The following is a 27,451-nucleotide window of genomic DNA, read 5'->3' on the forward strand; positions in this document are numbered from 1 at the left end:
TGCGAGGGGGACCTGCCACCCTGTTCAGAGGGGCAAGAGGACCAAAATTGGCCCTCTCTGGCGGAGCCCAACGGTTAGTGTTTGCAAATCTATTTCAGAATGACCCCATACCACGGAAGGTGTTAATACTGTCTCAATGTAATGCAGTGGTCGCGGACTCCCCCCCCCCCCCCCCCCCCCCCCGCACCACCACCACTACCACACTTTACCGGGTCTTTTAAAAAATTGGGAAAATGGGGGGGGGGGAATTGAAAAAAAGAGAGAAAGAAATCGCAACACCCACGACTCACGTTGTCCGGGGGAGGGGGGGGGGGGGTTGCCACTGACCCCTTGACCCCCTTTCCCGGTCAGCAGCCCCCCCCCCCAAAAAAAAAAAAGGTTCCACGGTCCCTGAAATGTTCTATCATGCCCAAGATTTGACTCTCACGTGACCATGAGGAATAGATTATTACTGTGAATTGTAGGTCAAAGGCATGATATTTCTGTAAAGTTTAAACATGAACAGCATAATTGAGTATACTGTCGACATAAGCACACTTTGTTTAATAAACTCACACAATAGCAATGTTATATTATATCTTATTATACAGACTACTCTCGTTACAACGAAATTCTCGCGGAATCGGCAGTTTTTGTTTTGTTTATGTTTTGTTTCGTTTTGTTTTGTTTTGTTTTGTTTTGTTTTGTGCTGGGTTTTTTTTTTCGTTACAACGAAATGTCCAATTAGTGAAGTACATAAAAACAAGATTGTTTTACTTGAATTTTTACTTCGTTGTAACGAGAGATTCATTATATTCGCATTCGTTAAAACGGGAGTACACTGTACCGAGACATTCCTGCTCAGCTTGTGCAATGGTGTCTCTTCAGATTTTTTTTTTTTTTTTTTACAGCCCAAGTACATAGTAACATATTACGCTGAAAGGCTAGGGATGTGTAAATTATCCTAAACTGAATGAAAATTAGCGTTATTAGTAAGAGGTCAGGCAACACAGAGTTTAATCAAGGAGGTTCAAGAGAATGGAGTCACAACCGTCTTATTTCCTTTGCGAGATGTTCGAAGCCGCCGCTCAAAAATATTTGAAGCATGTGCCAAACAGGATCTGCCGTGCAGATACGAAGACAATTTACTCGTGTCTCATTGCATAATCACCAGCCACTTTCAAAGGAAGATACACATTGTATGTCTTTGTGATGGTAGTTACTTTTCGCTATCCCTTCTTATAAAAGGTAGGTGGTACAGACACGAGGATGAGCGAATAGAAATTGAGCAAAAAATGCCTAAATAAAGATGAAAATTACTCGACTGGGCATACCCGGGCACTGATCTGATATATCTATCAATAAAGAATTATACTTGAACATTAATCCATATTAGTTTCATTTGTGGAAATTAAGCGGAAATGTGATAAAACCAGCTTTCCAGGATGGTACAGTTTTAAACATTTTCACATGATACAGCTCCGATTTACACTTATGCACAAATTTCTGGACGGGATTGACTTTTGTTTTACATGCTTTATCATTAAGTGAAATTTCATGTCATTTAATAAATAACTAAGCAAAATATGGCCAACATTATGATAACATTCAAAATGAATCTTCAGATTGCTCAGCAAGACGGCGGCGTCAAACATCGATCATTAAAGGCACAAGTGCACCTGTGGAATTCTTTTGTACATCAATAGAACTCTGACAACTGTTTGAATAATTACAGCTAGTTGGAACTCCATGTATAAAACCTCCTTGGTTTAATCAATTTCCTTTTTTCCCTGGATGCAACGCTTCTATATGGAAGTCTCACACCATACTACAGTATATACATCATGGATTTTTTTAAAAAGACTTTGTAGAATGACGTCACTGATGTGAGAAAATCAACTACGCCATTGCGATGAAAGTCATAATTACGTGTATTTTAACTGCAAGAGCATAATAACGATAGTTGTAGTAACCCCGAGTAGTAGAAGTAGAAGTAGAAGTAGAAGTAGTAGTAGTAGTAGTAGTAGTAGTAGTAGCATAGTACTACTACTATTTCTACTACTCTAATGACAATGATAATTAAATAATAGTAATAATAATAATAATCAAATGATAATAATAACAATAATAACAATAACAATAATAATGATGATAATAATTATAACAATTGTGGAACTTGGAAAATTTCTATAACTTAAAATGTAACCAAGGTAACGAAATGATGAGATGTTATTGGACTCAATATAACTCACACTATGGATCAGAATAAAACAAGTTCAGAATAACGTCTCGTTGCATTAAAAAAGACAATTAATAAATTGTCGTGACATTCTGTATACGTTATCACAGAAGGTGATTTTCCTGTCACTATAGATACCAATTTTGATTCATTCCCGTATTCATTTGGCTTCTTTAAATGTCTTTTCACCATTTTCTATTTCTATGACAGACATAAATCAGTACAGCTCCTTCTTCAGTTCTTCGGACGATGACGGCAGTCTGGCAAGTTTGTTTGTTTGTTTTTTTTTCCCGAACAATTTCACTGCCTAGATTTCTTACTCAAAATCTAAACGTGGAAATATATGAAAAAAAAAAGTCTTTAGTATAAAACAATCTATGTGTTTGTTTGGAGTAGCTTTCATTATTTCCGTGATGTTACTACTCTTTATAAACCGCCTCAAACATTCTCCATCAACCCTACCTATCCTTCTGCAGCCTCTTCACTGCTACCTAAATACTACCATTCCCCACCAAACCTTAGTCCAACTCTTCACCTATACCCTCCTCCACGCTTCCCCACCACTCCTCAACCTCCCCTCATCAATCCCTACATACATCTCAGGGGCGGATCCAGGAATTCTGTAAAAAAAGGGGGCCGCAGGTAATATTTACGGTGCCACTTCCTGGTTTCATTTCATTTTTTCTTTTTATTTCCTTTGTTTTTAACGATAAATAAAGGGGGGGCGTGCGCCCCTTGCGCCCCCTCTGGATCTGCCACTGCATCTTCCTCACCCTTCCCCGCCACTCCCAATCACTAACCAAACTCCAAAACCCTCCTCCGCCCTTCCCTACCACTACACACCCTTCCCCACCACCCCCATCCTTCCGACCACTCCCAACTCACACCTTTCTCCACGGGTCATCTATGCATCCCCCCCCCCCCCCCCCTCCACCATCCTTGCATATTCCATTTTTTTTTTTAAATCGCATGAATCATTTGTATATAGTATGACTGTGTATTATTTTTGTAGTATAAATTATAATAATTACAAATTTGGCACAATGACAGTCCCAAAAATTATTTTGTAATATTTTGTAAAATATTATGTTTGAAATTTCATGCCGCTAGCAAACAATAACTGAATGTTATTGTAATCAATGATAAATGATGGAATCGAAATAAAATATTGTTTGAAAAAAAAATCCATTTTTTCACCTGTCCATTGACTTTGTATGTCGCTGTTTTTATTTTTCCTTCTATCTCCTGCACAGACCTCGCACTCTTCTTATTTTTCTGGCTCATGGCAACGCAGATAACTTTTCTCCTGGAAAGCAAGATGCCCGGCAATGTGCTACCAACGGAGAGGACAAACAACGAATCGATGTTGATTTGGAGGGAAATGGTGGGGGAAAAATCCTCAAGTCGACATCCCACGAAGCGATGATTTTCTTTTCATTTTCTATTTTAGCAGTGGCGCGTACAGAGGAAAGCGTCAACATCTCCACGTTCAATGATAAAAATGACAAACATCTGTGTTGGAATATCATGTTCATGATGATGAGATGACCGACGATTGTGACGTCATTCAAATATTGACTTACATCAGTGAATGTCAACAGTGTTACAAAGGGCTTCTTCTCTATTACTGCTTGCACCGGAATACTAAATTTGGTTATTCTGGCTTATGATGATACGTGCTCAGTAACTACCACGTTCGAGTTTATAATCTTACCCAACACACTGAACATTACTGAAATAATGATACATGTATGTGATATACGAAAGCTTTTCAATTGCGCTGTGAAATCTTTGTTCTTTGCATGAATTGCATCATTTAAATCTGTAAGAAAGTACATAAAATTATAGTACAATGTAATGCTGCTGATTATGTACACTTAACGCCTTCTATCGTTATATGATGTATTATGGTGCATACACATGTATATACTTTTTGCGTTGTCCAAGTTTTACTAGTCTCAATGAATAAACTGCAAAATGGAACAAATTATCCTGCTGTTTTGCTGCTTTTGCTTTTTGTAGGCCTATTCTGCAGCCATGCTTGCCCCAAGCCCTTTCCCTTTTCACCACAGTAAATACATTTTAAAACAAGATACATGTAGATGTGTCTTGATTCTTGAAAGGGCACTCATACTCTCCATTCTCCTAAACCTAAAAATGCATTCACATATTTTAAACATGTACCATAATGCAATTGAAGTACGTTGAAGTTGAAGCACATCACAAACCTCAAAACTTTCCTTTACTTTCTCATATTTCTATCACAATATTCTCTCTTCATATATCTCTCCCTTGTCTCTCTTCTCTCTCTCTCTCCCTTCTTCCGTCCTTCTACCTACCTCTTTCTTTATCTATCATCTATCCATCTACCATTTATCTTTCTATCTACCTATCTTTCTATCACCTATCTATCTATCTTTCTATCATCTATCTATCTATCTTTCTATCATCTATCTATCTATCTATCTATCTATCGATCTATCTATCTATCTATCTATCTATCTTTCTATCATCTATCTATCTACCTATCTTTCTATCATCTATCTATCTATCTATCTATCTATCTATCTATCTTTCTATCATCTATCTATCTACCTATCTTTCTATCATCTATCTATCTATCTATCTATCTATCTATCTATCTACCTATCTATCTGTATCTATTATCTATCTATCCATCTGCACGTGTATCTTTGGATTGTGATTACATTAACCACCATATAGTATGATGTGAATATGGGTTACAGTAAGCCGATGGACATTCAAGGCATTGTAATGTAAAAGTGAAATTCTTTTGTGTGGAACTTTTCACATACTCTGCGCCCCACAAAATCAATGCACACATGAGAACACATGAATATTGCATGCAAGTACTCTTGCACTCGACAGGTTCTAAGCATGTAAAATTGTCTGATACAGTGGAAAAAAAATGAAAGTTTCCATCTTTCAGTAGCCATATATATGTTGTAATATCATGCATTACTCCTTTGTCTGAACTTATTGTCATCGCCATAACGCTCACACAACCAGTCGACCCTTGTTATAACAAAGTCCTTGGGATTGCCAATTTTTTTTTTCTGTCGTTTTAGTTATATCGAAATTTCATTGTAACCAAACCAACAGAGTACTGTATAAGCTGTTATTTTCGCAAGGGTTTAATTTTCACAAATTTCGCGAATCACAGTTGGATCGCGAATTTAACAACACGTGAAAATGTCTCCATGCACTGTGTTAAAAGAGCATCAACATAAGCGTCGGCATCGATTCGCGAAAACAACATCACCCAAAAATGTCTATAACCTTGCTATTCGCGAAAATATCTGCACGTGAAAATAATAGCGTATACAGTATATGAAGAAATATGTATAGATAATAATTTCGCAACTTGATTTTTTTGTTGTTGTTATAACTGGAATTTCATTATGGCCATGTTCATTATAATCATGTTTGTTGTAATGGAAGTACAGTGTACACTGTATTTGAACTTCAAGTGCAAGTACACAAAATAAAGTATGAGCAATCATCTGGTATATCAGATTAGACAGAGTAACTTGACCATCATGTGAATGTTTATTAAAATTCCATCCGGCTCACATGAGACAATAAAATGATTACACAAACACAATGTCAGCTTTGTCCATTGGTTATCCACTGCAATATGTAGTGCATGTGTGCGTTGACAAGCCCACTAAAATGACACAAAGTCAAGTCAGCAAACACACATTTCACAAGATTCGGTTTACGGAAACCAAGAAATGCATTTAAATAGTTCCAAGTGTGAGAGATTCATGATTATTATATTTATACATGCATGCAAGTAACCATAAATACCAACATCTTTTCCCCTACTTTTGTTTATCATGAAATAGATTCTGCCACACGCTAAGCATAAATGCATTAAAATCAAAACCCACAACAATCTGTGTAATCCTGTGTTCAACAGTTCTCATCATTGTATTGGAATACAGCACATTACATAGATCGTGTAGAAAAGAAAAATGTGAGGAAATCATGTACTTTGCTCACGTGATTTTGACCAATACCATAGCTTGTGAAAATGAGTACAGCTGTACATCTTCAAAATAGGAAACTGGCTTTGCAGGAAACCTTGGTGAAACATTCCACATCTTTTCTCATTTTCTTCTTATGCAGTGCTTTGTGTGTGATCAAATCTACACAACAGACTGTGTACATCTGCACAGCATTTCTTTGTGTCTTGACCTTGTGAGAATGTGAGCCTAATGAAAATGATCTGATCGACGCCAACAATTAAAAAAGGGTTGCTTTGTGGTTCTTTCAACAACAACAAAGAGCAGTTTAACAAAAAGCACACACGCCCACACAACTCTTGAATATTAATTTGCATGTCATTATATTATCAAACACACGCATTTCACTGTCCGGCATAGACAACCTATTAAAAATGAAAAAAAAAAAATTTAATCCATACATGCATGAAAAAAATTCAAAATTGCACTTTTCATTTGCAAACGAGTAAATTTTTTTCCTCTTCCGTACAGAGTCAGAGCTAATTACTCCTGTATTTTCAAGCATGGCACTGTATCACATGAAAATAAAAACTGCTCTATTTAAAAAGCATTACACCACATAGTGTCTGAGTGACACCATGTGCTGTAATGCATTAGCATTACAGAATCAGAGCTGATTACGGCTGTACTTTCAAGCATGGCACCGTATCACAGTTTGAAAATAAAAACCAATCCATTTAAAGCATCGCAGCACATTGCATCTAAGGGACAAAGCAACTGATTTTCGACAAGCCAACTGTACCAAATTCAGTCTACACACATATAAACTAGACAGACCGAATCATCCTACAAAATTGCAATTTTGATTCAAACCCTTGTAAATGAGACTAACGTATGACTTAAATGCTTACTTCCAAGTGATCACTGTGCATTCCTGTAGCCATATCATAACAGCTCTGAATTAACAGTGGGTAACTGTCAAGTTTTCATTAATATCACTTTGAAGCTAGTCTTTATCAGCCTTAAGTGCTTGAGAATTTGCATAACTAGTACAATGTCACATCCAGCATATAGAACGTTCGTTTTACTTTGCTTTCTTGGGCTTATCTTGTTTATTTGTTGTGGTGTTCTGTTTTTATTCTTCTTTTTAAACAGTTGAACATTCTGTCACAAACTACTAGAACTGTGCATATGCTTCCAAGCAATCTACTTGTCTAAAGGCGCTTTATATCACGTTACATTTTTATTAATTCATTTAGGTCCGGGCCAGGGCTAATCTACTACATAATAATACTCACAAAGTGTTTTCCTAAATCTTTAAAGGCAGGGGATACCTTTTACAGACCTCCCAAAATGCAGCAAAACATTAAATATGAACCTCAGGGGACTTGCTTAGGTCACTGCTTAGAAATTTGGAAGTCAACAGTTATCTAAAATTTGAATGATGCACAAAACTCAACTACTCAGTAGTTCTGTGTGTCAGCCACACTTAAGCCTTTTTGTTGCAGTCTTCTGTATTTGTTATCTATAAACACAAATCTAAAAGTAACAGAGCTGATTTAATAACATATAGAGTGTGTGGCAAGAATGTATATAGAACTGTTTGTAAGTGTTGATGAACTTTCTTCACAAAATATACATGACGGACACACATGCGGTGCATGGGTCTGCAAAGGTAGCCTAGTAATGTACTGGAATTTACGGTGAGCCCCGAAAAAAATTCAATTCAAAATCTAACGGTCAAAAAAATGTACTAAATGTTACCTTCCACTTTCAATACTTTATGGGAGTTTCTAAAATGATACTCTCTTCAACATACCACTGTATTTATACAACTCTTCATTTAATGCATGCAAATGGGATTCCCTACCTTTAAAGGCCTCTTAGTCACCTCAGTGTGCATCAGATTCAAACACTGAGCATACTTTGGCCACTAAATCAATTATTACCTCCACCAAGGAAGGACGTTATATGTTTTCATTGGTGGTGGTTTCTTTGCTTAGTTGTTTGTTTGTTTGTTTGTTTGCTTGTCTGTGAGCAAAATAACTCAAAAAGTTGAGACGGATTTGGATAAAACTTGCAGGAAAAATTGAAAATGACACAAAGAACAAATGATTACATTTTTGTAGTGATCTGTGAATTTTTATGGATTTTTAAACAATCCTTTTAATGTTTTTGCAGATAGGGTCAATGAACTTGGGAGTTCATTCTGAGCATGTTTGAGGTTTGCATACATGCACTAAAGCATGTGCTCTGCGCCATGCGGCCGTCAGATGGTAAAACGGTCTATCTCGAAAATTGCTGTTCTGAGAAAAATGACTTTAAAGTTTAGAGGTTTGAGCTTTTTTTAGGATATGGGTATAATGCATTTTTAGCAATGGGACAAGAAGAAGCATATTAAACACTGATAACTGAAGAATTTCGTGCTTATTTGGGGTTTTAATTATAAAATAAATGAGATTTTTGTGCAGATAGACTGTTTAACCACAGCACATGTATACACTTCCGCTACACATCATAAGATGGTAAAATGGTCTATCTTCTAGATAGACCACAAACACTATGTAAACTGGTCTAACTCGAAGATAGACCATTTTACCATCTGACAGCGATGATTTAAAAAATCTCAGTTTAGAAGGTTATATGGTTTATGGAAAAGATAGCTCGTTTTACCTCCAAACGATATTACCGACAATGGGCTAACTCAAAGATAGACTGTTTTACCATCAAATCTGAAGGAAAAATACAAAAAAGTACCCAGATAGCGGAAATCATCTCTAAAACAAGACATGATGGGATTTTCTTGATAGCACCATTGGAAAGAGCACCCTCACATGTCCCGGAAAGTGAATTTACCTCAAAAAGTCAAATTTTCGAGTTAGACCGTTTTACCATCTGACGGCCGCATGCAGGTGGAAGCTGATGATGTAGACAAAAGGATTCTATATTGGAAAATTGGATGATTGATGTGTGGATGGGTGGAAAGTAGCTGCTTGGTGGAGGTCTGCGCTCTCAGAGTGCCCTTCTAGTTTATTATAGCTTTGATCGACACACATGGCTGCAGCTGATGACAGACCCTGACGGAAGATGAAGAAAAATTGTGGCAGTCCTTGAGAGTGAACATTCCTTGACAACTAATGTTTTTATACCACCCACTGAAGATGGTTGAATCAGTCAGTGTAAAACATAAAACAAGGGCCTCCTAATCTATCTTAAATATCATCTATGATTTTAGCTAATGCATGCATCAACTCTGGACCTTCACTTCATCTTTTACGTTACACTACGGTCGGTACTTTCCAATGTGTTATGTCTGCAGGTTTCTCATCCTCCCCCACTACTCTTTACAAAAGGTAGCCAGTGGCAAGTCTCACTTCACACAAGTTGTTTTGTGTTGCAAGCGCCGACAACTGTGTGCGAGATACCACGTATGCCATTTCACACCAACTTCCCTGTGGAAGCTTGAGCTTGTTTTTCAGTGCATGGCAGGAAGGAAGCATCATGGCCGACATCCAAAATCAGGTGCTTTAATAGGACCTGTACAGATTACACAGAGGCTGTACACGTGGCTTAAGAGCGCCATGAAATGCGACCAGGAAGTCTGGCGAGATTCCATGTCTTGTGCCAAAAGATTTTTCCCTCCCTTCTTCCCCGGATAAACATGCTTTGCGGCTCTGAAATAATATGCGGATCCACAGCAATGCCAAGAATTGCTGTGTACTTTTGACCCTATCACGCAGCCCTGTAATGTCATACAGATGGTCAGTCGGTATGGTATTACATTCACTGCTAAGAGTCTTCAAACTGTCTCGCATATTGTTCACTCGACCCCTATAACACATCAAAGCGGGTTGCGCTTCCATCCTTACCATCTACCGCACAGTAAACACGATTGCTAGTTACCCACATCTCTAGGTATAGGCAACTTCTGTGGTCTTCTCTTAAAAGATTCTAACTTTGTGCATTCAGGGTCTCCCTTTATCAAAGGACAAAATCGATTTTAAATTTCCTTTACACACAAGCTGCCGTAGACTTACGATTGAAATCAACTATATAATCAATTATAACTCTTCATAAAACAGGGCCCTGATCAGCTGAGAAATGCAACGTGGATTGCAACATCATTACATCTCTCTATGAAGTAAAAATAACATCACACTAAAAAACTCTGGGCCAAGGTGGAGTGTCATCCACTAAAATCCATTTTAAACCTGACATCTACATCAAGATGAATAGTGTGTTTATTACACCAACATTGGTAATGGCAGTGTAAAATAAAAGGCATTTTGCACACAAAAATTAATACCTGCTCAGTTTCAAAACTCAAGCGTAAGCATACTGGAGTTTAATGAATAAAATGTGTTTACGTCGAGACACATTTGCTATATCAACTAGCAAAAGGGAAAGGCATTTCATTTGTACACAGTTTACAATTATGCAGCTTATCTTCAACGACTGGACATGTTGACTACTTTTTATGCCAACTAACATCCCTTTACTCCTTATGTTACCTCACAATACAGGATGTCCTACCAAAGAGTGGTATTCTCCAATTACAGACAATTAAAATTTCACTTCCTCGGTAGCTGTAATGTTTGGAGCTACACAAATGAAAATCCTGTTCACACTAGCCATTTCACTACCTGTACTACACAACACCAATAACAAACATGTCGTTCACACACATCAACTGTTGACTTGTGATGATCAATGCTGAGCACAAACGGTCACATCCATATTCACCTGCGTAATCCAATGTTAACAGTAAAGATCTTGTTCACATTAGTCAACTCTTCATCAAGATCCAGTGCCAGAAAAAAGACCTCTTTCACACTAGACAATTCAAAATTCACCTCACCCCATAATCCGTGCAGATGGCAGAGACTTTTTCACATGTAATATCTCATGGCTCGACACTAACTTTTTTGTTTGGTGGCCCGATGGGTCCACCAAAATCCTAAATTTCAAATTTTTGGTGGCCCGAGAGAAAAATTTGGTGTCCCGAAAAAAAACAATAAAAAACATTAAAAGTCCTTTTTTTTAAATGAGTCAAATATTTAAGATTTATGATAGTAAGAATTAGAAGTTGGACATATCTACTCATAAATAAACTTCAACAAACTTTCAACACTCACTCTCAGGCATTCATTCAGTCCTTTTCATCCATCCTTTGAACAAATTTAACTGCGCAAAAAGTTACGAATTTATTGACATACTTTTCAAAAAATTTTGGTGGCCCGAGGCGGGCCACCAAATTTGCCCTTTTTTCAAATTTGGTGGCCCGACTTTCTTTTTTGGTGGCCCCGGGCCACTGGGCCACTGTTAGTGTCTCCTGAATATCTAAAAGACCTCTTTCATACTAGGTAGCTAGCTCACTGCAATCACACACTTTCACACAGCAGTCAACTGCATTGAAGGATCTATGACATAGTTCTTAGAGATTTTCTATGAAGCGAGAAGGTCTTAACAGCAGGTCAGCGGGGGCAGCTTGTAGTGTCTCCTGTGCCTGGTCAAATTTCTGAGGTCTTTGTTAGAACTTTCATTACCAATGATAGGTTTGGAAGGCCATTAGCAAAATCTGGTTCCCACTCTACATGCACATAAGAAATGCCTGACTTCTCTCAAGCACTCAGGACCATCTTCAGTGAGAAATTGTCCAAACGAGTTCTGGGAAAAATATGTTTTACCATAAATTGCCCCCCAAAAGATTATTTGCAATGACTCAAAATAGATGGGCTAGGGAATAAACTCTTGAATGAGCTGGATATTTAAAATAAAATCTTAAAACTTTTAAACTAACTTGCATTGAAATGGTCATAACTTCGTAAGTGCTTGCCTGATTTGGGTCGGATTTGTAGCTCAAAGGGAAAAAAAATGCTTAGGAGCAAATTTTTCTGCAAAATGTAGCCAAATCTAACATGCTCGCATGACATCAGTTTGTCTATCACACACCGTGCCTTAAGGTGAGAGTTGATTTCTACTCTGCTTCATCAGTCTATATCTTCCATGTCTGTGTAGCCGATGTCGCCTCTTTCGTCAGCCTCACAGGGTGCCCTCGTGTGGTCCGGCTGAGGGAAGGCGCCCTGGGATGAGGCAAAGCGGTTGTCGAGGAACTGGACGTCGCCGGGCGGGGCGGTGGCTGGCATGGCCTGGGCATCATTGAAAGGGCTGGAGGGGGGCTGGGTGTGGTCGGTATTAGTATCACCTTCTACCACCTCCATCTCACTACCACTGCTTGAGGCTCTGGAAAGAAAGTAAGGCTCAGATCAATAAAACTTAATTTGACAACAATGTCCTAAAAATCGGATCCTATTTTCCGTCATACTTCATGACATTTTTATTCATTCCATCTATTTTGTCCACAACTACGAATAAGAACTGTTTTGTTCATATAATATGCCAAGAACAGAATGCACAAAATAAAATGGAGTGATGTACACAAATGTACATATTGTACAAAAATGCATCACAATTACAAACTGATTTGAAGTAGTACAAAAGAATCATGCTTTCAGAACTATTTACTTGAAATAAATTGTAATTACAAGGGAATGAAACCCACCAAATATGTGAGTAGATTGAGTGAATACAGCAATATTAGGAGAACAAATCGGTGGAAATCATACTATAATTCGAGCAACGTTTGTCTGTCTGTTTGTTCCTCTACTCCTCCCAGGTCCTTGGTCCGATCTCCATCAAACTTAGTGGGTGGATGCAGGTTGACCACGAAATTGCACGCGAAATTCAGTTTTGGAAAGGTCAAGGTCACTGGGGTCACAGGTCAAATAACTGTTTTTCGCTACTCCTTCAATGGGGATTTCCCAGGTGTAGGCCCACTAATATGGGGATTCCCCCAGAAATATCCTGAATGGGGATTTCCCAGGTGTAGGCTTACTTATGCTTCCAGCAAGTTTGGCCAAGATCGGACCAAGGAGTAGCGCAAACCAGTTATTTGACCTCAGTTGACCCAGTGACCTTGACCATTTCTGGGGGAATCCCCATAGAGGATTTCTGGGCACTGGCTGAAGCCAAACAAGCATGATACATGTACTCTCTGAGAGTAGACAATGTTGTATACAGAGAAGTTCTCAGTACATACCAAACTACTGCGATAACTTAATCATAGCCCCCCCCCCCCCCCCCCCCCCCCCCCCATGCCCCACTTCGGCTGATTCAGCACTCCACGGGTACATTGACTAGTTTTATGAAAACTGGACAATTTATTGAAAAGTTATGAGTATTTCAATTTTCAGTGGCTTTCGCTGGACGAGAAGACTACTCGTTTTGTGATGTCATATATTGAAAAAGATATAAAGAATATGAAGAGTTTGTTCGCAAAAACCGGTAAGTCCATATTTGCCAAATGGAGATATTTGTGATTAAAGGTCAAGAAAATAAAGAGAATAATAAGAAAATTTTTGTTTCTTTTGACCATAACTGCAAAAATGAACCTTTAAAGTAGTGACCAACATATCATTCAAAAGGTGTTATTTTGTACTTTATGACAGAGACCGTACTTCAAAATCTTCAAAAATGGACTTACCGGTTTTTGCGAACAAACTCTTCATATATATAGAGAATTCTACCAAATTTAATTTTTCATGAAAGTACAAATTTCCTTTACTTGTTACTCTACTTGTTACTCACATATTTTATGAGTATTATTAATCCCCCTGCTATCTGAAAGTGGTAAAGATGAATATTTTACACAGAAAAAAATGGACAAATTCTTGCGCAAGAGCACTGTAAGTAATGGCAACATCTCTGCCGGAGTATGGGAAGGGAATGACGTAACGAGGTAAGAAACAGAAGTTTTTTTGCTTTGTTTTTTAGTCATGCTCACTTTTCATCCATGGCCTCCTCCTCCTCGTTGTCCTCCCCATCCTCCGCCTCTGGCTCTGGTTCCCTTGGGACCGGTGGGATGTAGGGACTGTACGCCTGGCGGCGGCGATAGAAGAGGAGGTACGCCGATCGCGTCACCACGTTCTTCTCCGACGTGGGGGTGACGTGGCTGTCGTCAAAGAGTCTCCATTCTGAAAGGGAGGGGATCATCAGATAATGCTGTAATGGGTCACTCCGCAGCATTGGGAAATATGGGACAAAAGTTGATTAGGATAGATTTCAATATCTGACAGGATATTTTGTTTACCCTTTTATTTCTGGGCTTGCCATCATTGTTATTAGACCTCATTTGCGTCTGATCATTGAGGGGCTCAAAACACAACAGGTTCATGCGACCATTTTTCCTGAAGGAAGCGATAATGGCTCCAGATGAATGCAATCAAGTTGGAATCAATTTAACCCTTTGAGATCTGAATCACCCAGCCTCACATACAAATATATGTGGGGGTGTGTGTGTGTGGCGTGCATGCATGCAAGCGTGAGTTGAGTGTGGATGATTGAAAATGTGTTATTCTTTGATGGGATCAAATTACCATCACTACAATTATCATATCATCAGTATTAATTGTAGCAGTAGAAGTAGTAGAAGCATTAGCAGAACTTGTAGAAGTAGTAGCAGTAGTAATAGTAGCAGCAGTAGTAGTAGTAGTAGCAGTAGCAGAACTTGTAGTAGCAGAAGCAGTAGTAATAGGAGCAGTTAGTAGTAATAGTAGTAGTAGTAGTAGTAGTAGTAGTAGTAGTAGTAGTAGTAGTAGTAATAGTAGTAGTAGTAATAGTAGTACAGTACTCTCCGCGTAATCGGGTAACGCTTAAACGGGTACTCCGTTTAATTGGGTAGTAATGTCAGAATCAGTTCCAATGCACATTAAAATTACCTGATAATCGGGTTGCCTCTCCGCATAAATGGGTAAATAATTTTATTCTTATCTCATTTCTACCCTCATTTCATCGCATATATAACACTTAAAGAAATCACAAATGTCAAATTTTCCACGGCTAATCGCATTCTCTGCTTAATTTTGCAAAGCAGACCGATCATTTGGGGAGTAAACATGAAAGCACAGGTACACGTACCGACTTGTCACACGTAAACGAACATTACACATGTAGCTGGCACTTACAATTGCATAGCATAGACAGACGGGTGTTTAGTGCAGTGTACATCATTGCATGTACAGTCATGTACATACACATTGCGTGTGTCCATTGTGAATGAGCTGGGTTCTTCTGTTAATCGGGTACTCCGCTTTAAATCGGGTAAGAAACGCTCTGCCCGAGCCTACCCAATTTTGCGGAGAGTACTGTAGTAGTAGTAGCAGTTGTAGCACTATTAGTAGTAAAAGTGGTAGTAGTAGTAGTAGTAGTAGTAGTAGTAGTAGTAGTAGTAGTAGTAGTAGTAGTAGTAGTAGTAGTGATAATAATAATAATAATAATAATAATAGAAGTAGTAGGAGATGATCGATAGTAGAACCCATGCAGGTCGCAACGGTCATCTGCTCACCGTGTTCGTTCTTGCTCCAGTCTCCCTGGCTGGCCAGCCGGCAGTAAGAGGTGTAGTGACCGCCAAGGATCCCGCCATGGTGGTTGATGACGCCGTAGAGGTCGTAGACCTGAGGGGAACCCTGGTTGCCGTGGCAGAACGGGGACAGGTCTAGCCCACTGCAGGGGGTGGGGGGAGGGGGGAGATGCTAAAGGGTTTGAGTTGCCATGTGAGACTGCTCAGCTCGAAAACCAAAAAAAGTGGGCAAAAATGAACTTGAACTTTTTTACACTGTTCAATAGAATAAGCTCTACGCTTTAAAAAAAGTATGTTACTTTGTTAAAACTGGACCACTGTAACCAATTTACACTGTTCAATAGAATAAGCTCTAAGCTTTAAAAAAGGTATATTACTTTGTTAAAACTGAACTACTGTAACCAATTTACACTGTTCAAAAGAATAGGCTCTAAGCTTTAAAAAAGGTATATTACTTTGTTAAAACTGGACCACTGTAACCAATTCAAAAGGTGATTGAAATAAATCAACAATTTACATCACCCCTTGGGAGTTGACTGAAGATTGAAAATGACACCGAAGGGATGCCAAAAATGGGCAGACACATGTGACTTTGGTAACAATGTAGTGACCATGAGTCGAGCTATTAAACAGTTTACAGACATCTGGTGAGTGGCAGATCTTCACATACTCATACCAGCAGTGGAAGGCTGCAGGCCTCCTCGTATTGAATGAACACTTGTACAGCCCCGAGTACAAGGAACAGCAACCAGTTATGTCTGTCTCCCTCGCTTGACACACTGGCACACAGATTCCACTTTGTTTGTTTGTTTGTTTTTACATTTGTTTTCACGATAACGAATCAGAAGAGTGGCTTGGACACATTTCTGAGAAGCTAAAATGACAATACAGAGAAAGAACATTATGACTGAAAGACTACCCCCCTTCCAACGACTCTAACCCTTGACCCCTTGAGACCCCTTGGGCCATAGTACGTACTGGACAGGGTAGTCCACCATCCGGTTGATCTTATCCCTCCACAGCGAGTTGCCGAAGGAGAAGCGCTTGAGCTGGATGATGAGGGTGGACGGCAACTTCCATAGCATCAGCTGTTTGGTGGCCTCTCTGTGGTGCTTGCATCGTGGACAGTACCTGCACACACATCCACATAGAGCACATCAATGAATTAGTATGCTACAGACACCAGCTCAGACAAAAATTTGTAAGAATTGTTACTGGTATGATATTATGGAGTCAAAAGGGGCCTGAAGTTTCAATCTTAGCAGAATCTTCATCAGAGGAAAAATGACAAACAGGCAGGGAAAGCAATCACATATAAGGACTACACACAACAGGAACAGTCAGGGGAGGGCTAGGGATACAGCCCTAGGACGCAGACAAAGATTCTGCTAGAATCAAAAGATCAGGCCCCTTTTGACTCCATTTTACTACATTAGCTTGCCACTATTGGATAAACAGTTTTCGGCAGCCTTTTTTTGTTGTTGCTACACTTGGTATATTATGTAAGAGTTTGTGAGTGGTTCTTTGAAATGTGAAAGAGTGTTTTCAGAGTAAATGAAAATATTTCAGTCTTCAAACAGAAAAATGATAATCAAAATGGATTGTATTAGACAAGATTGAGTTTCAGCATTAGGTGTGATTGCATGTCTATCTCCTCCACAAATGTGTGTCATTCTCAGATTTCGAACAATCTTCAAATACTTAATCACACTCCTTTTTTGTATAATGTGCAGTGATTTGATGAACAGTACAGCAAAATTTGTATATTGTTGGAACCTCCCCTGTGTAATAACACACAGGTAGCCAAACAAACAGAGCTCAAATATCACCATTCTGACATGCCACTGGCTGAAACTCAAGAGTAAAAATGAAAGAGGAAAAACACAAGAGTGTCACTGAAATAGTAACAATGGCAAGACAATGTAGTAATGGAAATGGCTGGGCTGTAAATCACTGCAGCTGAAAAACACTCAAAAACATTCTTTTTAAGAAAAGCATTGTTTCATGCAAAAATCATATTTTGGTTCAAGGGTTTGGAGGAAATCACTAGACTAAGCACATAAAATCAAATTTAGACAAATTCCCATCTCAAAAATATATAGTTCCTTACTTTTGATAAAGTAAAAGACTATCACTATCATGAAAAATAACAGTCCGCAGCACAGCACCGTACAGGGTATGAAAATAGCGTAAGAATGGAGCGACGACAATGCGGTTAAATTATGAGATAATATACCATGCTTCCTCTGGTGACAACTTCTCAGGCTCCGTGAAAAGCCGTAGACACTGGTCCAGAGTTATCTCCAAGTCATCGCACACACCTTCTGCGACAGACTCGTCTTCCACGTAGTCCTGACGAGAAAAAAAAAAAATAGAAATTATAATCCCTGTTACTCTTCTTTCCAAAGTAAAACATGTCCCTCTTTATCTTCCCAAACTCTTAATATCATCATTGCGTAAAAAAAAAAAAGGTATGAGGAAAGTGACTGTCCAGTACCAGATATTGTGTCACGTAATATCGGAGATACCCCACCCCTCACTGTTACTTGTTCATATTGCAGTTTTAGAATCGCTTACATATAGTGAAAAAATGCTACAGCCAATCCAGACATACTGTATGCGCCAAATATTTCGCGAGGTTTTTATTTTTTTAATTTTGCGACAATAAATAATTATTGACTCTGATCCCGATTTGAATATTACGTATGTATGTACACTTCTCCATTCAGTGCAGGACTCCACAATTGCGAATTTAACCACTCGCGAAATCATCGGGGATTCCGGATTCGCGAAAAATTTAGACTCACGAAATATATGCCGTATACGGTACTATATCTGACAAAGTGCCAACGCCCATTTTGCCTCATATTTTCAGCCTATGCAGATTTAGTGCTTGTAATTGTCCAGCGGGAAATAAGTTGCGACTATTACCATTATTATTACTATTATAATTATCATTGTCAAAACTTTTGTTGTTGGACAGGTCACACCTCAAGGTATGCCAAGACTCAAATCCAGTTTTCATTTTCTGTATCATATAATCCCGCTTTTAAATCATTCATTAATAGTCATTTTGCAAATGGCCAGGGAGGAAAGCAAGATGCAAATTGGGTCTGAACCATGTATTGATCTACTGACCAGATGCTTGGACTCTAGAAGAACATGGTTTTCTTGCTTTGGGTCATTCCTCCAGTCCATGGCCAAGCAGGTCAGACCCTGCAGGTCCAGCGGTTGGTCACCTGCAACGATAAAACAAGCAGCCAAGGGGTCACTAGATGCGCCGGCTGACAGTTTCCCGCCAGGCAGTGTGCCACATCCCAATCAACGCATAGAGTGCATGCCTCACCTAGAGATCTAAGAACCAAGTTCTCTTCATGTGTCTTGTATCTCTTTACAGGTGGAATTGATCACTTGCAGACATTGTGGGAGCCCCATTCCCCCTCCCCTCCCCCCCCCCCTTCACTGTGCTGAGAGTTGAATGCTTATAACTTGTCATTTAACTGCAAATTACAAGTTTCAAGTGCACTGTAGAATTGCTGTGAACTTTCAGACAGTAATCTCTTCCATCATCATGGAGACTTATTATGCCTTAAAAGACAACAATACGGCAAAGACAAGGTCTTCATATCAGCTAGCACTAATGATATTTTACACAAATTATTCATGTTCTGTCAGAGATTAAAGGTGCATGGTCCCCGTGTTTTAGTCAAATGCGTACGCGGGCGCACGGCGCAAGTTTCCTATAGAGACCTACGCTATCGACTTCTCTTTGGCGCTTACGCTTTGGCCCACTTTCCCGAGTCCGAAGAAGTCCGATTCACTGTAGTCAGTGGTCCGATCACAGTTCGGCTCATGATTCGGCTGAGGGGGATAACAGCTTTAGCAAACTTCTTTTGTGATGTCATAATAACAAGCACATATGCACGCACCCTTGCATTACTACAGACTGCGCGATGCGCAGAGAAGACAGCAAAGGCAACGTTACTTAGCAACACCTACGCTCTTTACTCTTGATGACAGCTCTACTTCGGTAATCTTCGTATCAATGCTAACGGTGATCGGCAGTATCATCAACAGCGCCATCTACACTACCGGGACTATGCCCCTTTAAAATGGCAATCAGAAACGGTTGGCTCATCATTAATACACAAGATACATACATAATTTCTTTTATCAACAAACCAGAAAAAAACAAATCTATCTACATTCTTTTTTTGTGAAATTTGCTTTGAAAGCTTGTGTGAACGTGCGCATGCCACCAACTAGATGGCGCCTTTTACACACCGTACGCATCATATCTGTGCCATAAAGATGAAAGTTGCTTCGCATCCAGAGCCATATATGACAAGCAGAGGACATAACTGGACATCACGATGGAAGAAATGAAGGAACTTATAGAACGAAACATACAGAGAGCCCCAAGAGGGCAAGAGGGACATTGGAGCCTACCCTCATCTTTGAGGCAATCCCTATTCTGGAGATTGTTGCCGATGTTGTTGACAGGTTTGATGAAAAACTTGGGCATCTTCCTCTCCTGTACCTGCGGCTGACCTACCACAGTGGCTGGAAAACAAAATAAAAAGGAGAAATATAACTCTCACAAACGGAAAAAAAAAACCAAACATACATATTTGGTACAAAACTATCCACATCTTAACCTATGATCACTTTTCATTATTAATTGAATTGAATGGAATTGATTTAACGCTTTTAGTGCCACGTTCGCAGGCCCGACTCAGTCAATGGCATGCCAAGTTTGCATATTTTGCTCAGACGCACAAAAACACCCACACTGATTGATAAATCGCCGAATGTCACAGTGCAATGAAAGTGTCACTCGCAATTACATGTACATTTCTGTCACATGCATAGCTTGCATTACGTTGTGATGGAATATCAAATGGTGTTACATATTGGATTTGTGAGGAATTATGGAGTTTCTGTCACTATGTTGTGTGCAAAAGTCATGCTTGGACAATGATGTAGCTACTGGTCATTTGGAAGAAAAATAATCATAGATTTGTCATGAAATTTACACCAAACAAAGCTAGGCATTTTCTCTATAACTTTGCTCTTTACATGTCCAGCATGACCAAAATTCATAAATGTTGCATGGATTTGAGAAACAGAATGTTTTTCCAGGCATGCCTATGTTGCGGTCTCAGAATAATGTGGCACACAGGGGGTTTACCCCATGGCACATTAAGAGTTAATGTGACCATTGAGGCATCAAAAAGTGCTTGTTAGCAGGTAACCATTGGGTTTTACATCCCCTTCGTGGCACTCTATATACATTCAAAAGTGTGCTGAGAAGAAATGTTATATTCCACCACACAAAATCATTTTTGGTGATGGCATGCTGAAGATATCACAGATAATCTTGAAATGAGAGTATTCTCTAAGGGTTTCTTTTAACCTTTTGAAAAAAGAGTATTCTCTAAGGGTTTCTTTTAACCTTTTGAAAAAAATCAAACACACTTGTAACTGCATTTCTTTCTCTTGTTTGATTGAAATGGTTTGTTTCACATCTGAAATATGGCAAACCTGACATCAGATGTGCCTAAGACAAAGCGCAGTCTTCATTAGATCAGTGAATTGAATTCGCCTTGTAACTAAAGTCAGTGGTGATTATGACATCATGATTTTCCTCTGATGCTGCCATAACATCACTGCAGTACCTGTGTTAGCGCCCTCTGCTGATGGTTCTGTCAGAGGGCTTCCCACTTCTTCTTCTCCCTCCCTACCTGCATGCTGCCCGTCTCCTGTCCCTTGCTTCTCTTCCATTTCAGAGTTCTTGGAGTTCTCCATGGTAACCACATCAACCCCAGCATTGATGCACGCATCGTCATCAGTCCTATTATTGACTTTATCACATTTGGAGTCCGTACCCTCCCCTCCTTCTATTGCACTGGTAGGAGCATTCTCCCCAAGCAGTTCCTGTGACGTGTCCTGATCCCTTTTATGAGGTACCTCCCCATCTGGGGTTGCTGGGGATGACTCGCCGGAGGACAGTCTGTGGTGGGGAGGGTTGCCGGGCGGAGACCCAGCCAGGGGCGTGGCTGGGCTGGAGATGCTGCTGGACATGTTGTCACCACCGGTGGAATGGGTAGGGCTGGTGGGTGATGTGGGTGACTTCAGAGGAGGCATGAAGATGTTGGCAGAATATCTGAAGAATAACATCAGAGGAGAGAATAGCAATTAATGCAGTCATCATGACAAAACAAAAACATGGAAGAAAGAGAAAAAAATACCAATACCATATATTTCCTTTTTAGTGACTGAAAGTCCCAATAGAACTGTTTTGAGTTTCTAAAAAGCAAGGGAGGGCAAGAAGCTTTCTGTAAAACTGAGATATTAATTATTTGACTTGAATTAGAGCCCCCACCCCCCTCCTCCCTGCTAGCCAGGTGAAGCAAAACCACAAATAATCGAGGGAAAAGAAGAATTGTCACTCAGCACTGTGGTCATTCTACCAACTGCATATATGAGAATAACTGACAACACAAAAAACATGTACGCAAGGTAAAACTTCTTCTTTACAGATACAGAAACACAGACAAAAACACACACAATCACACAAACGTATCCTTTTTATCCAACACTTTACTTTCACAACTAGTCACAACGGCTCAGCAGGTGAAATAATGCAAGTCCGGTCAGTCCACTCCACTGACCTTTGTGAAACATAGTGGTCAGTTTGTGTCACCCTGCCTTTATTCAACCCTCTGGGTGCTCAGGCACAAACGATTTGTAGCTTAAAGGGATGGTACAGTATTGGTGGAGATGAGAATTGGCCTTTTAAATTTTTGCGAGATACCAAGAAAACACTTATGATGTAGTACAGAGCATGCCATTTTAAGAGGAATTCAAAGTTTATTTGATGAAAATCGGGTTTGGAATGACTGAAACATCCAAAAACAAAGTAAATCAAAGCGATCGTACAAAAGTGTGGGTCCCTCACTTTATTAGAATCGCTCTTTTTGGGATATCTCTGCCATTTCAAACCCAATTTTCATCAAATAAACGTTGAATTCCTCATAGAATTACACGCTCGTTCTTATTTCATACGAGGTTTCTCATTATTTCACAAAAAAATGTTAGAAAATTAGGTCCCAACCAAAACTGTACGATCCCTTTAATTTGCCAAGCTTTTTCATTGGTATTCAGTGATCTATCCAAACTTGATCTAAGTTATAAAGTTAACAAGCCCACTCAGATGTACTGTATAAGCTGTTATTTTCGTGAGGGTTTAATTTTCGTGAATTTCGCGAATCACAGTTGGATCGCGAATATAGAAACATGCAAAAATGTCTCCATGCACTGTGTTAATAGAGCATTAATGTAAGCGCCGGCATCTATTCGCGAAAACAACATCGCGCGAAAATGTCTATGACCTCGTTATTCGCGAAAATATATGCGAAAATAACAGCGTACACAGTATGCAGCAATGTGCCTCAGCCTCAACATACAGGAATGTCATAGTGATACAACAGAGATTTGGGGGATTAGGTTATCTCTATTCTTCGACAATTTGTTTCCACACATCTATGCATGCCAATTGGTTAGCCCATTGAGGACGAGTCCCGAGTATACTCGGGCAAGTGTCTATGGGAAATGCGAGTTGTAGCAAAATCAGTTTGTCCTCCACAAGTTAACCCTAACTAGGCCTAACTTTCGAGTCTCCCGCATCTTTTGACACCAAATTTGCGACGCCTGGGCGCGCGGTTCCAAAGTTACGCATAAATATGTACATGCATGTCAGACCAAAAATTGCTCAAAAACGTTAATTCGTGTACAATTTCAATGCAAACTGTGCTTACTGGCAAATTTCATAAAAGCATGATTATTTTGGTGTTTTATTGATTAAAATCAATGAATAACATATTTTCTTGTTCGGAGCGATGTCACGGACAAATTTCATCGAAAAAACAATGAAAAACATAAAGTTGAAAAAACAAAGAAATACATAAGAAATTCACAAAAACAATAAAATACTTAAGAATTTTTTGTGATATCACAATTTTTTTCATTACATTTGCTAAGGACACTAAAAAGAATATTTACACAAAAAATGTGCCTGTTTTGAGCTTTATTTTGTGATTTATACCAAATAGTCTGATTTTATGCATCATCATGCATAAATTAGCATAATTTAGCATAAATGATGATTTTTTTGAAAAATAAACTTCATGGTATTTTAGATTACATCATAGGCAATGTGTGTGCCAATTTTCGCCGTGATCGCGCAGTCAACGGCCGAGATCTGGAGGGGGGGCCTGGGAGGCCCCCACCCCCCCCCCCCCCCCCCCACCCCCCCGGCTCTATCAACTACCTAAATAGCCCGGCCTAGTTAGGGTTAAAGGGAACCCAAACCCAAAGATCAATGTGGATTGAGTGAAAGCAGCAACATTAGTAGAACACATCAGCGAAAGTTTGAGGAAAATCGGACAATCGATGCAAAAGTAATGAATATTTAAAGTTCTGGTGTTGGAACCGCTGGATGAGGAGACTACTAAAGGTTATGACATATGAGTGGACAAAGATATAAAGAAAATATAAAGAAAATTCCACACTCCAGCATTTGCGCCAATCGGCAGACAGAGCACAGTGAGGAGAAAAGAGATTAATCACCTCGCGTAGCTCTCCATGATCTGACAGAGTCTGGAATACGTCGCGTGGGACTGGGGCAGGCTGATCATGAAAGGGGAGCCCACAGGCTCAGGCACACGACGACAAGTTGCCCGGTGATCACTCCAGTTGCTCTTCTGGCAAGCTCTGCGCAGGATAAAACAAGTGTTGCATATGAGTCACATCACTTGTATCACACTCTCAATCGATAAAAAACATCCTAAATCATTCTGCAGAATTTTATTATCATCCTTCACGTACAATGGCCTTTATTCACATGGCAATAGACTTACTTTTTTTCCTGAAAAGGCACTTCGAATGCAAAATCACCTTATCATCATTATGACAATTACAAGCAGTAGCATCTTCATCTCTCTTCATTACCATCCTCCTCATGAAACCACTATCATCATCATCATTATCATTCTCATGTCACTACTGCAATAATCACAGTCATTATAATCACTGTTATCATCATTATCACTATCATCACCATCATTATCTTCATCATCATCACCACTGTCATCATCAGTGTCATCATCATCCTCATCATTACTATCACAACCACCTTCACTGTTATCGTCAAGTCATTTGACCATAATCAAAGTCATAATCATTGTTACTGTCATCATCATCATCACCATCACTGTCATCATCATCGTCACCATCACCGTCATCATCACCATCATCATCAACATTATCATCAAAATCATCCTCATTATCATCATTATCATCACTATTGTCTTCACCAACAAGCCACTCTGACCATAATCACAGTTATTATAATCATTGCCATCATCATCATCCTCCTCCTCCTCCTCCTCCACATCATCATCATCATCATCACCATCATCCTCATCAGAGATCACAATCACATATTTTCATCATCTACTCACTGGTCACAGTATGCCGCCCGGTAGCACTTGGTGCATCTCTTGAGTATCCCCCCTTTCTCGCAGGAGCGCTTGCAGTGAGAGCAGCGCTGTAGCACTGGAGGCATCAGCATCCTCTGCAGTCAGACACAGAATGGCAAATAAAGAATAATACAAATCATTAACCTTTTGGTAAGCTCACCAAAATTAAATCAAGTGATCGACGAGGGAGGGAAATATTGTTGTAAAAATAAGCAAAATGAATATAATGCAACAAAGTTAAATGTGTTGAAATCACATTCACTTGAGATAACATATTTCTGGATAAATACCATGCATTAAAAGCTCATCTCAGTATCATTGAAAATCTGAAGTTGGTTTAATACATGTCACATTCTGACCCATAGAGCAGGGCTGCACACTAACCCATTTTTTTCTACTGGTCCGACCTTTCTGTTGGACCAGTAGGTACCCAGTTTTTCCATTTTTTACTGGTCCATTCCTGAAAAAGTTACTGGTCCGACAGTGAATTTAATGGTGAGGGACCGTTGGACCAGTGCCAGTGAGCAGCGTTGCATAGAGTGATGAAGCAAAGCAACAACGACAACAACAAATCCTTACCTGAATGACTGTTAATTCCACTACTGTCTCTCCAGCCATAGATGGTGACAGGACCTCACACCTGGAGAGAAAATTAGATAAAAAGTTTGAGGTATAAAGAGGTACTGTCTTCTACATCATTCCAGTCAAGCCAATGGCAGAGGCAGGGACTTTTAATGGGCGTGGCCCGGTATCAGTGACAGAAGATGATCCATTGGCGAGAGCTGCGATTATCACAGCTGTGTTTGGTGAGAGGAAACAATCTGCAAAGTCCACCAATTTCGGTGGAGTCATGATGCTGATGGCAAGTCAGGTAAAGCCAACATACACGTCAAATGGTTGCATCACGGCTTTGTTAAGCAGACCTTCAGAAATGGCCCCAAATATTTAGCAAATGTCCGATGTAGTTTAAGGTAATTTCTCTGAAACACGGAAACAGCACCATTGACACTGGAGTAAATCATATCATCACTATGAGGAGGTTGCAAAAAGATGAGAGCCGGACAACTTTGAAATCACAACTGGAGTCCAAGCTCTGTATATATGTGTTTGCCCTTTGTCACTTTTTGATATGGAGGACATACATGTAACACAATTCTAATGAAGACTGATCAGGCAAATAAAGCTCTCCAGGTGCAATTACAAAATTACTTGAGGCTAAAAAGTATGTGCAACTTTCAGTCATCTAGATGGCACTGACATACAACTTGGGTATGCATAATCCTCTTTCCCACACCAAGAAAGCGGATTTAAGTTGTCAATTAGCTGTAAGTCTCACTTTGGCATTTTGAATATTCATCAAGCTGCACATTAAAAGCAGCAAACCACATAACATACGCAATCTGCATGGGTTCCACATACACCCTACATAAGTACCCCTTATCAGAGCATTTCTGCCACGTACCATTACACTTCACTTGTACATTAAGTTATTTTTTAGTGAATATCAAACCTGATCTACAACATATCACACACTCATTATGTACTCATAAATCAAATTACTACCTTATCATATACACACATAGACAATGTATCCTGTTCCTACAGAGATAAAATACATGTACACATAACTATTCCAACTTCCAAAATAGTGGCTGCTCACCAATGTGCAGTGAAAATAACAAATCAGGGATCATCTCAAAATTGCTGATGCTTACACAAATATGACGTCATTGGAGGAGACCCCTGAGAGTGTGCTCCTGCGAGAGAAGTGCTTATGGACGCGGCTGCGGTAGACCTCAAAGACACGGAGGTTGGCGGGGTGCACCCCCGTCTTGCGGCCCACCTCCACTGTCAGGTCGTGCACCGTGGCGTCTGAGCTCAGCGACAGCACGTACTTGACGGGGCGGCGGTGGCAGTCGCGGGAGTAGAAGAAGATGGCGATGCGACGCTTCTTCTTGGGCAGCGGCACCGACAGGTGCATGAAGGGGTCAAAGGTGATGGAGACCTGACGGACAAATTAGCACAGCACAGATCATGAACACATTCTACAAAGCACAACACATAAAAAATATCACTGAAGGTGATTAATACCCCCGCCCCGTGACGACAGTCTTACCCAAGGAATGATCTTTCCTTGATCTTCTGCCATTTAAATGCCGTTACCATGGCAACGCAGCTTCCAACACGTCTGAAAAATATGTCTTGCACATCTTCCCACCAAGACTATTGTGTGTGCCACATTTCATAAGCTTTTGTCAAAAACTGAGGAAGTAGTTCAATCCAC

The 27,451-nt window shown here is 39.7% G+C and overlaps 1 protein-coding gene across 1 annotated transcript in view; it reads right to left on the minus strand.

Annotated features, from left to right (window-relative positions):
• Positions 1–12,197: 12,197 nt before the first annotated feature.
• LOC139718657 (ubiquitin carboxyl-terminal hydrolase 19-like) overlaps positions 12,198–27,451 on the minus strand; it is a 36,612-nt gene continuing 21,358 nt past the window's right edge. The window contains exons 14-25 of the mRNA XM_071630114.1: positions 26,883–27,172; positions 25,747–25,807; positions 25,150–25,262; positions 24,257–24,400; positions 21,370–21,791; positions 20,075–20,188; positions 18,764–18,864; positions 17,862–17,977; positions 16,604–16,756; positions 15,611–15,768; positions 14,051–14,240; positions 12,198–12,450 (exon numbers count right to left, since the gene is read on the minus strand). Coding sequence (XP_071486215.1) covers positions 12,198–12,450; positions 14,051–14,240; positions 15,611–15,768; positions 16,604–16,756; positions 17,862–17,977; positions 18,764–18,864; positions 20,075–20,188; positions 21,370–21,791; positions 24,257–24,400; positions 25,150–25,262; positions 25,747–25,807; positions 26,883–27,172 — 2,115 coding nt within the window. The remainder of the gene's footprint in view (positions 12,451–14,050; positions 14,241–15,610; positions 15,769–16,603; positions 16,757–17,861; positions 17,978–18,763; positions 18,865–20,074; positions 20,189–21,369; positions 21,792–24,256; positions 24,401–25,149; positions 25,263–25,746; positions 25,808–26,882; positions 27,173–27,451) is intronic.

This window comes from Diadema antillarum, unplaced genomic scaffold (assembly GCF_040938485.1).
Source record: "Diadema antillarum isolate AM-2024a unplaced genomic scaffold, OU_Dant_1.0 scf00000098, whole genome shotgun sequence".
In the NCBI taxonomy this organism is placed as follows: domain Eukaryota; kingdom Metazoa; phylum Echinodermata; class Echinoidea; order Diadematoida; family Diadematidae; genus Diadema; species Diadema antillarum.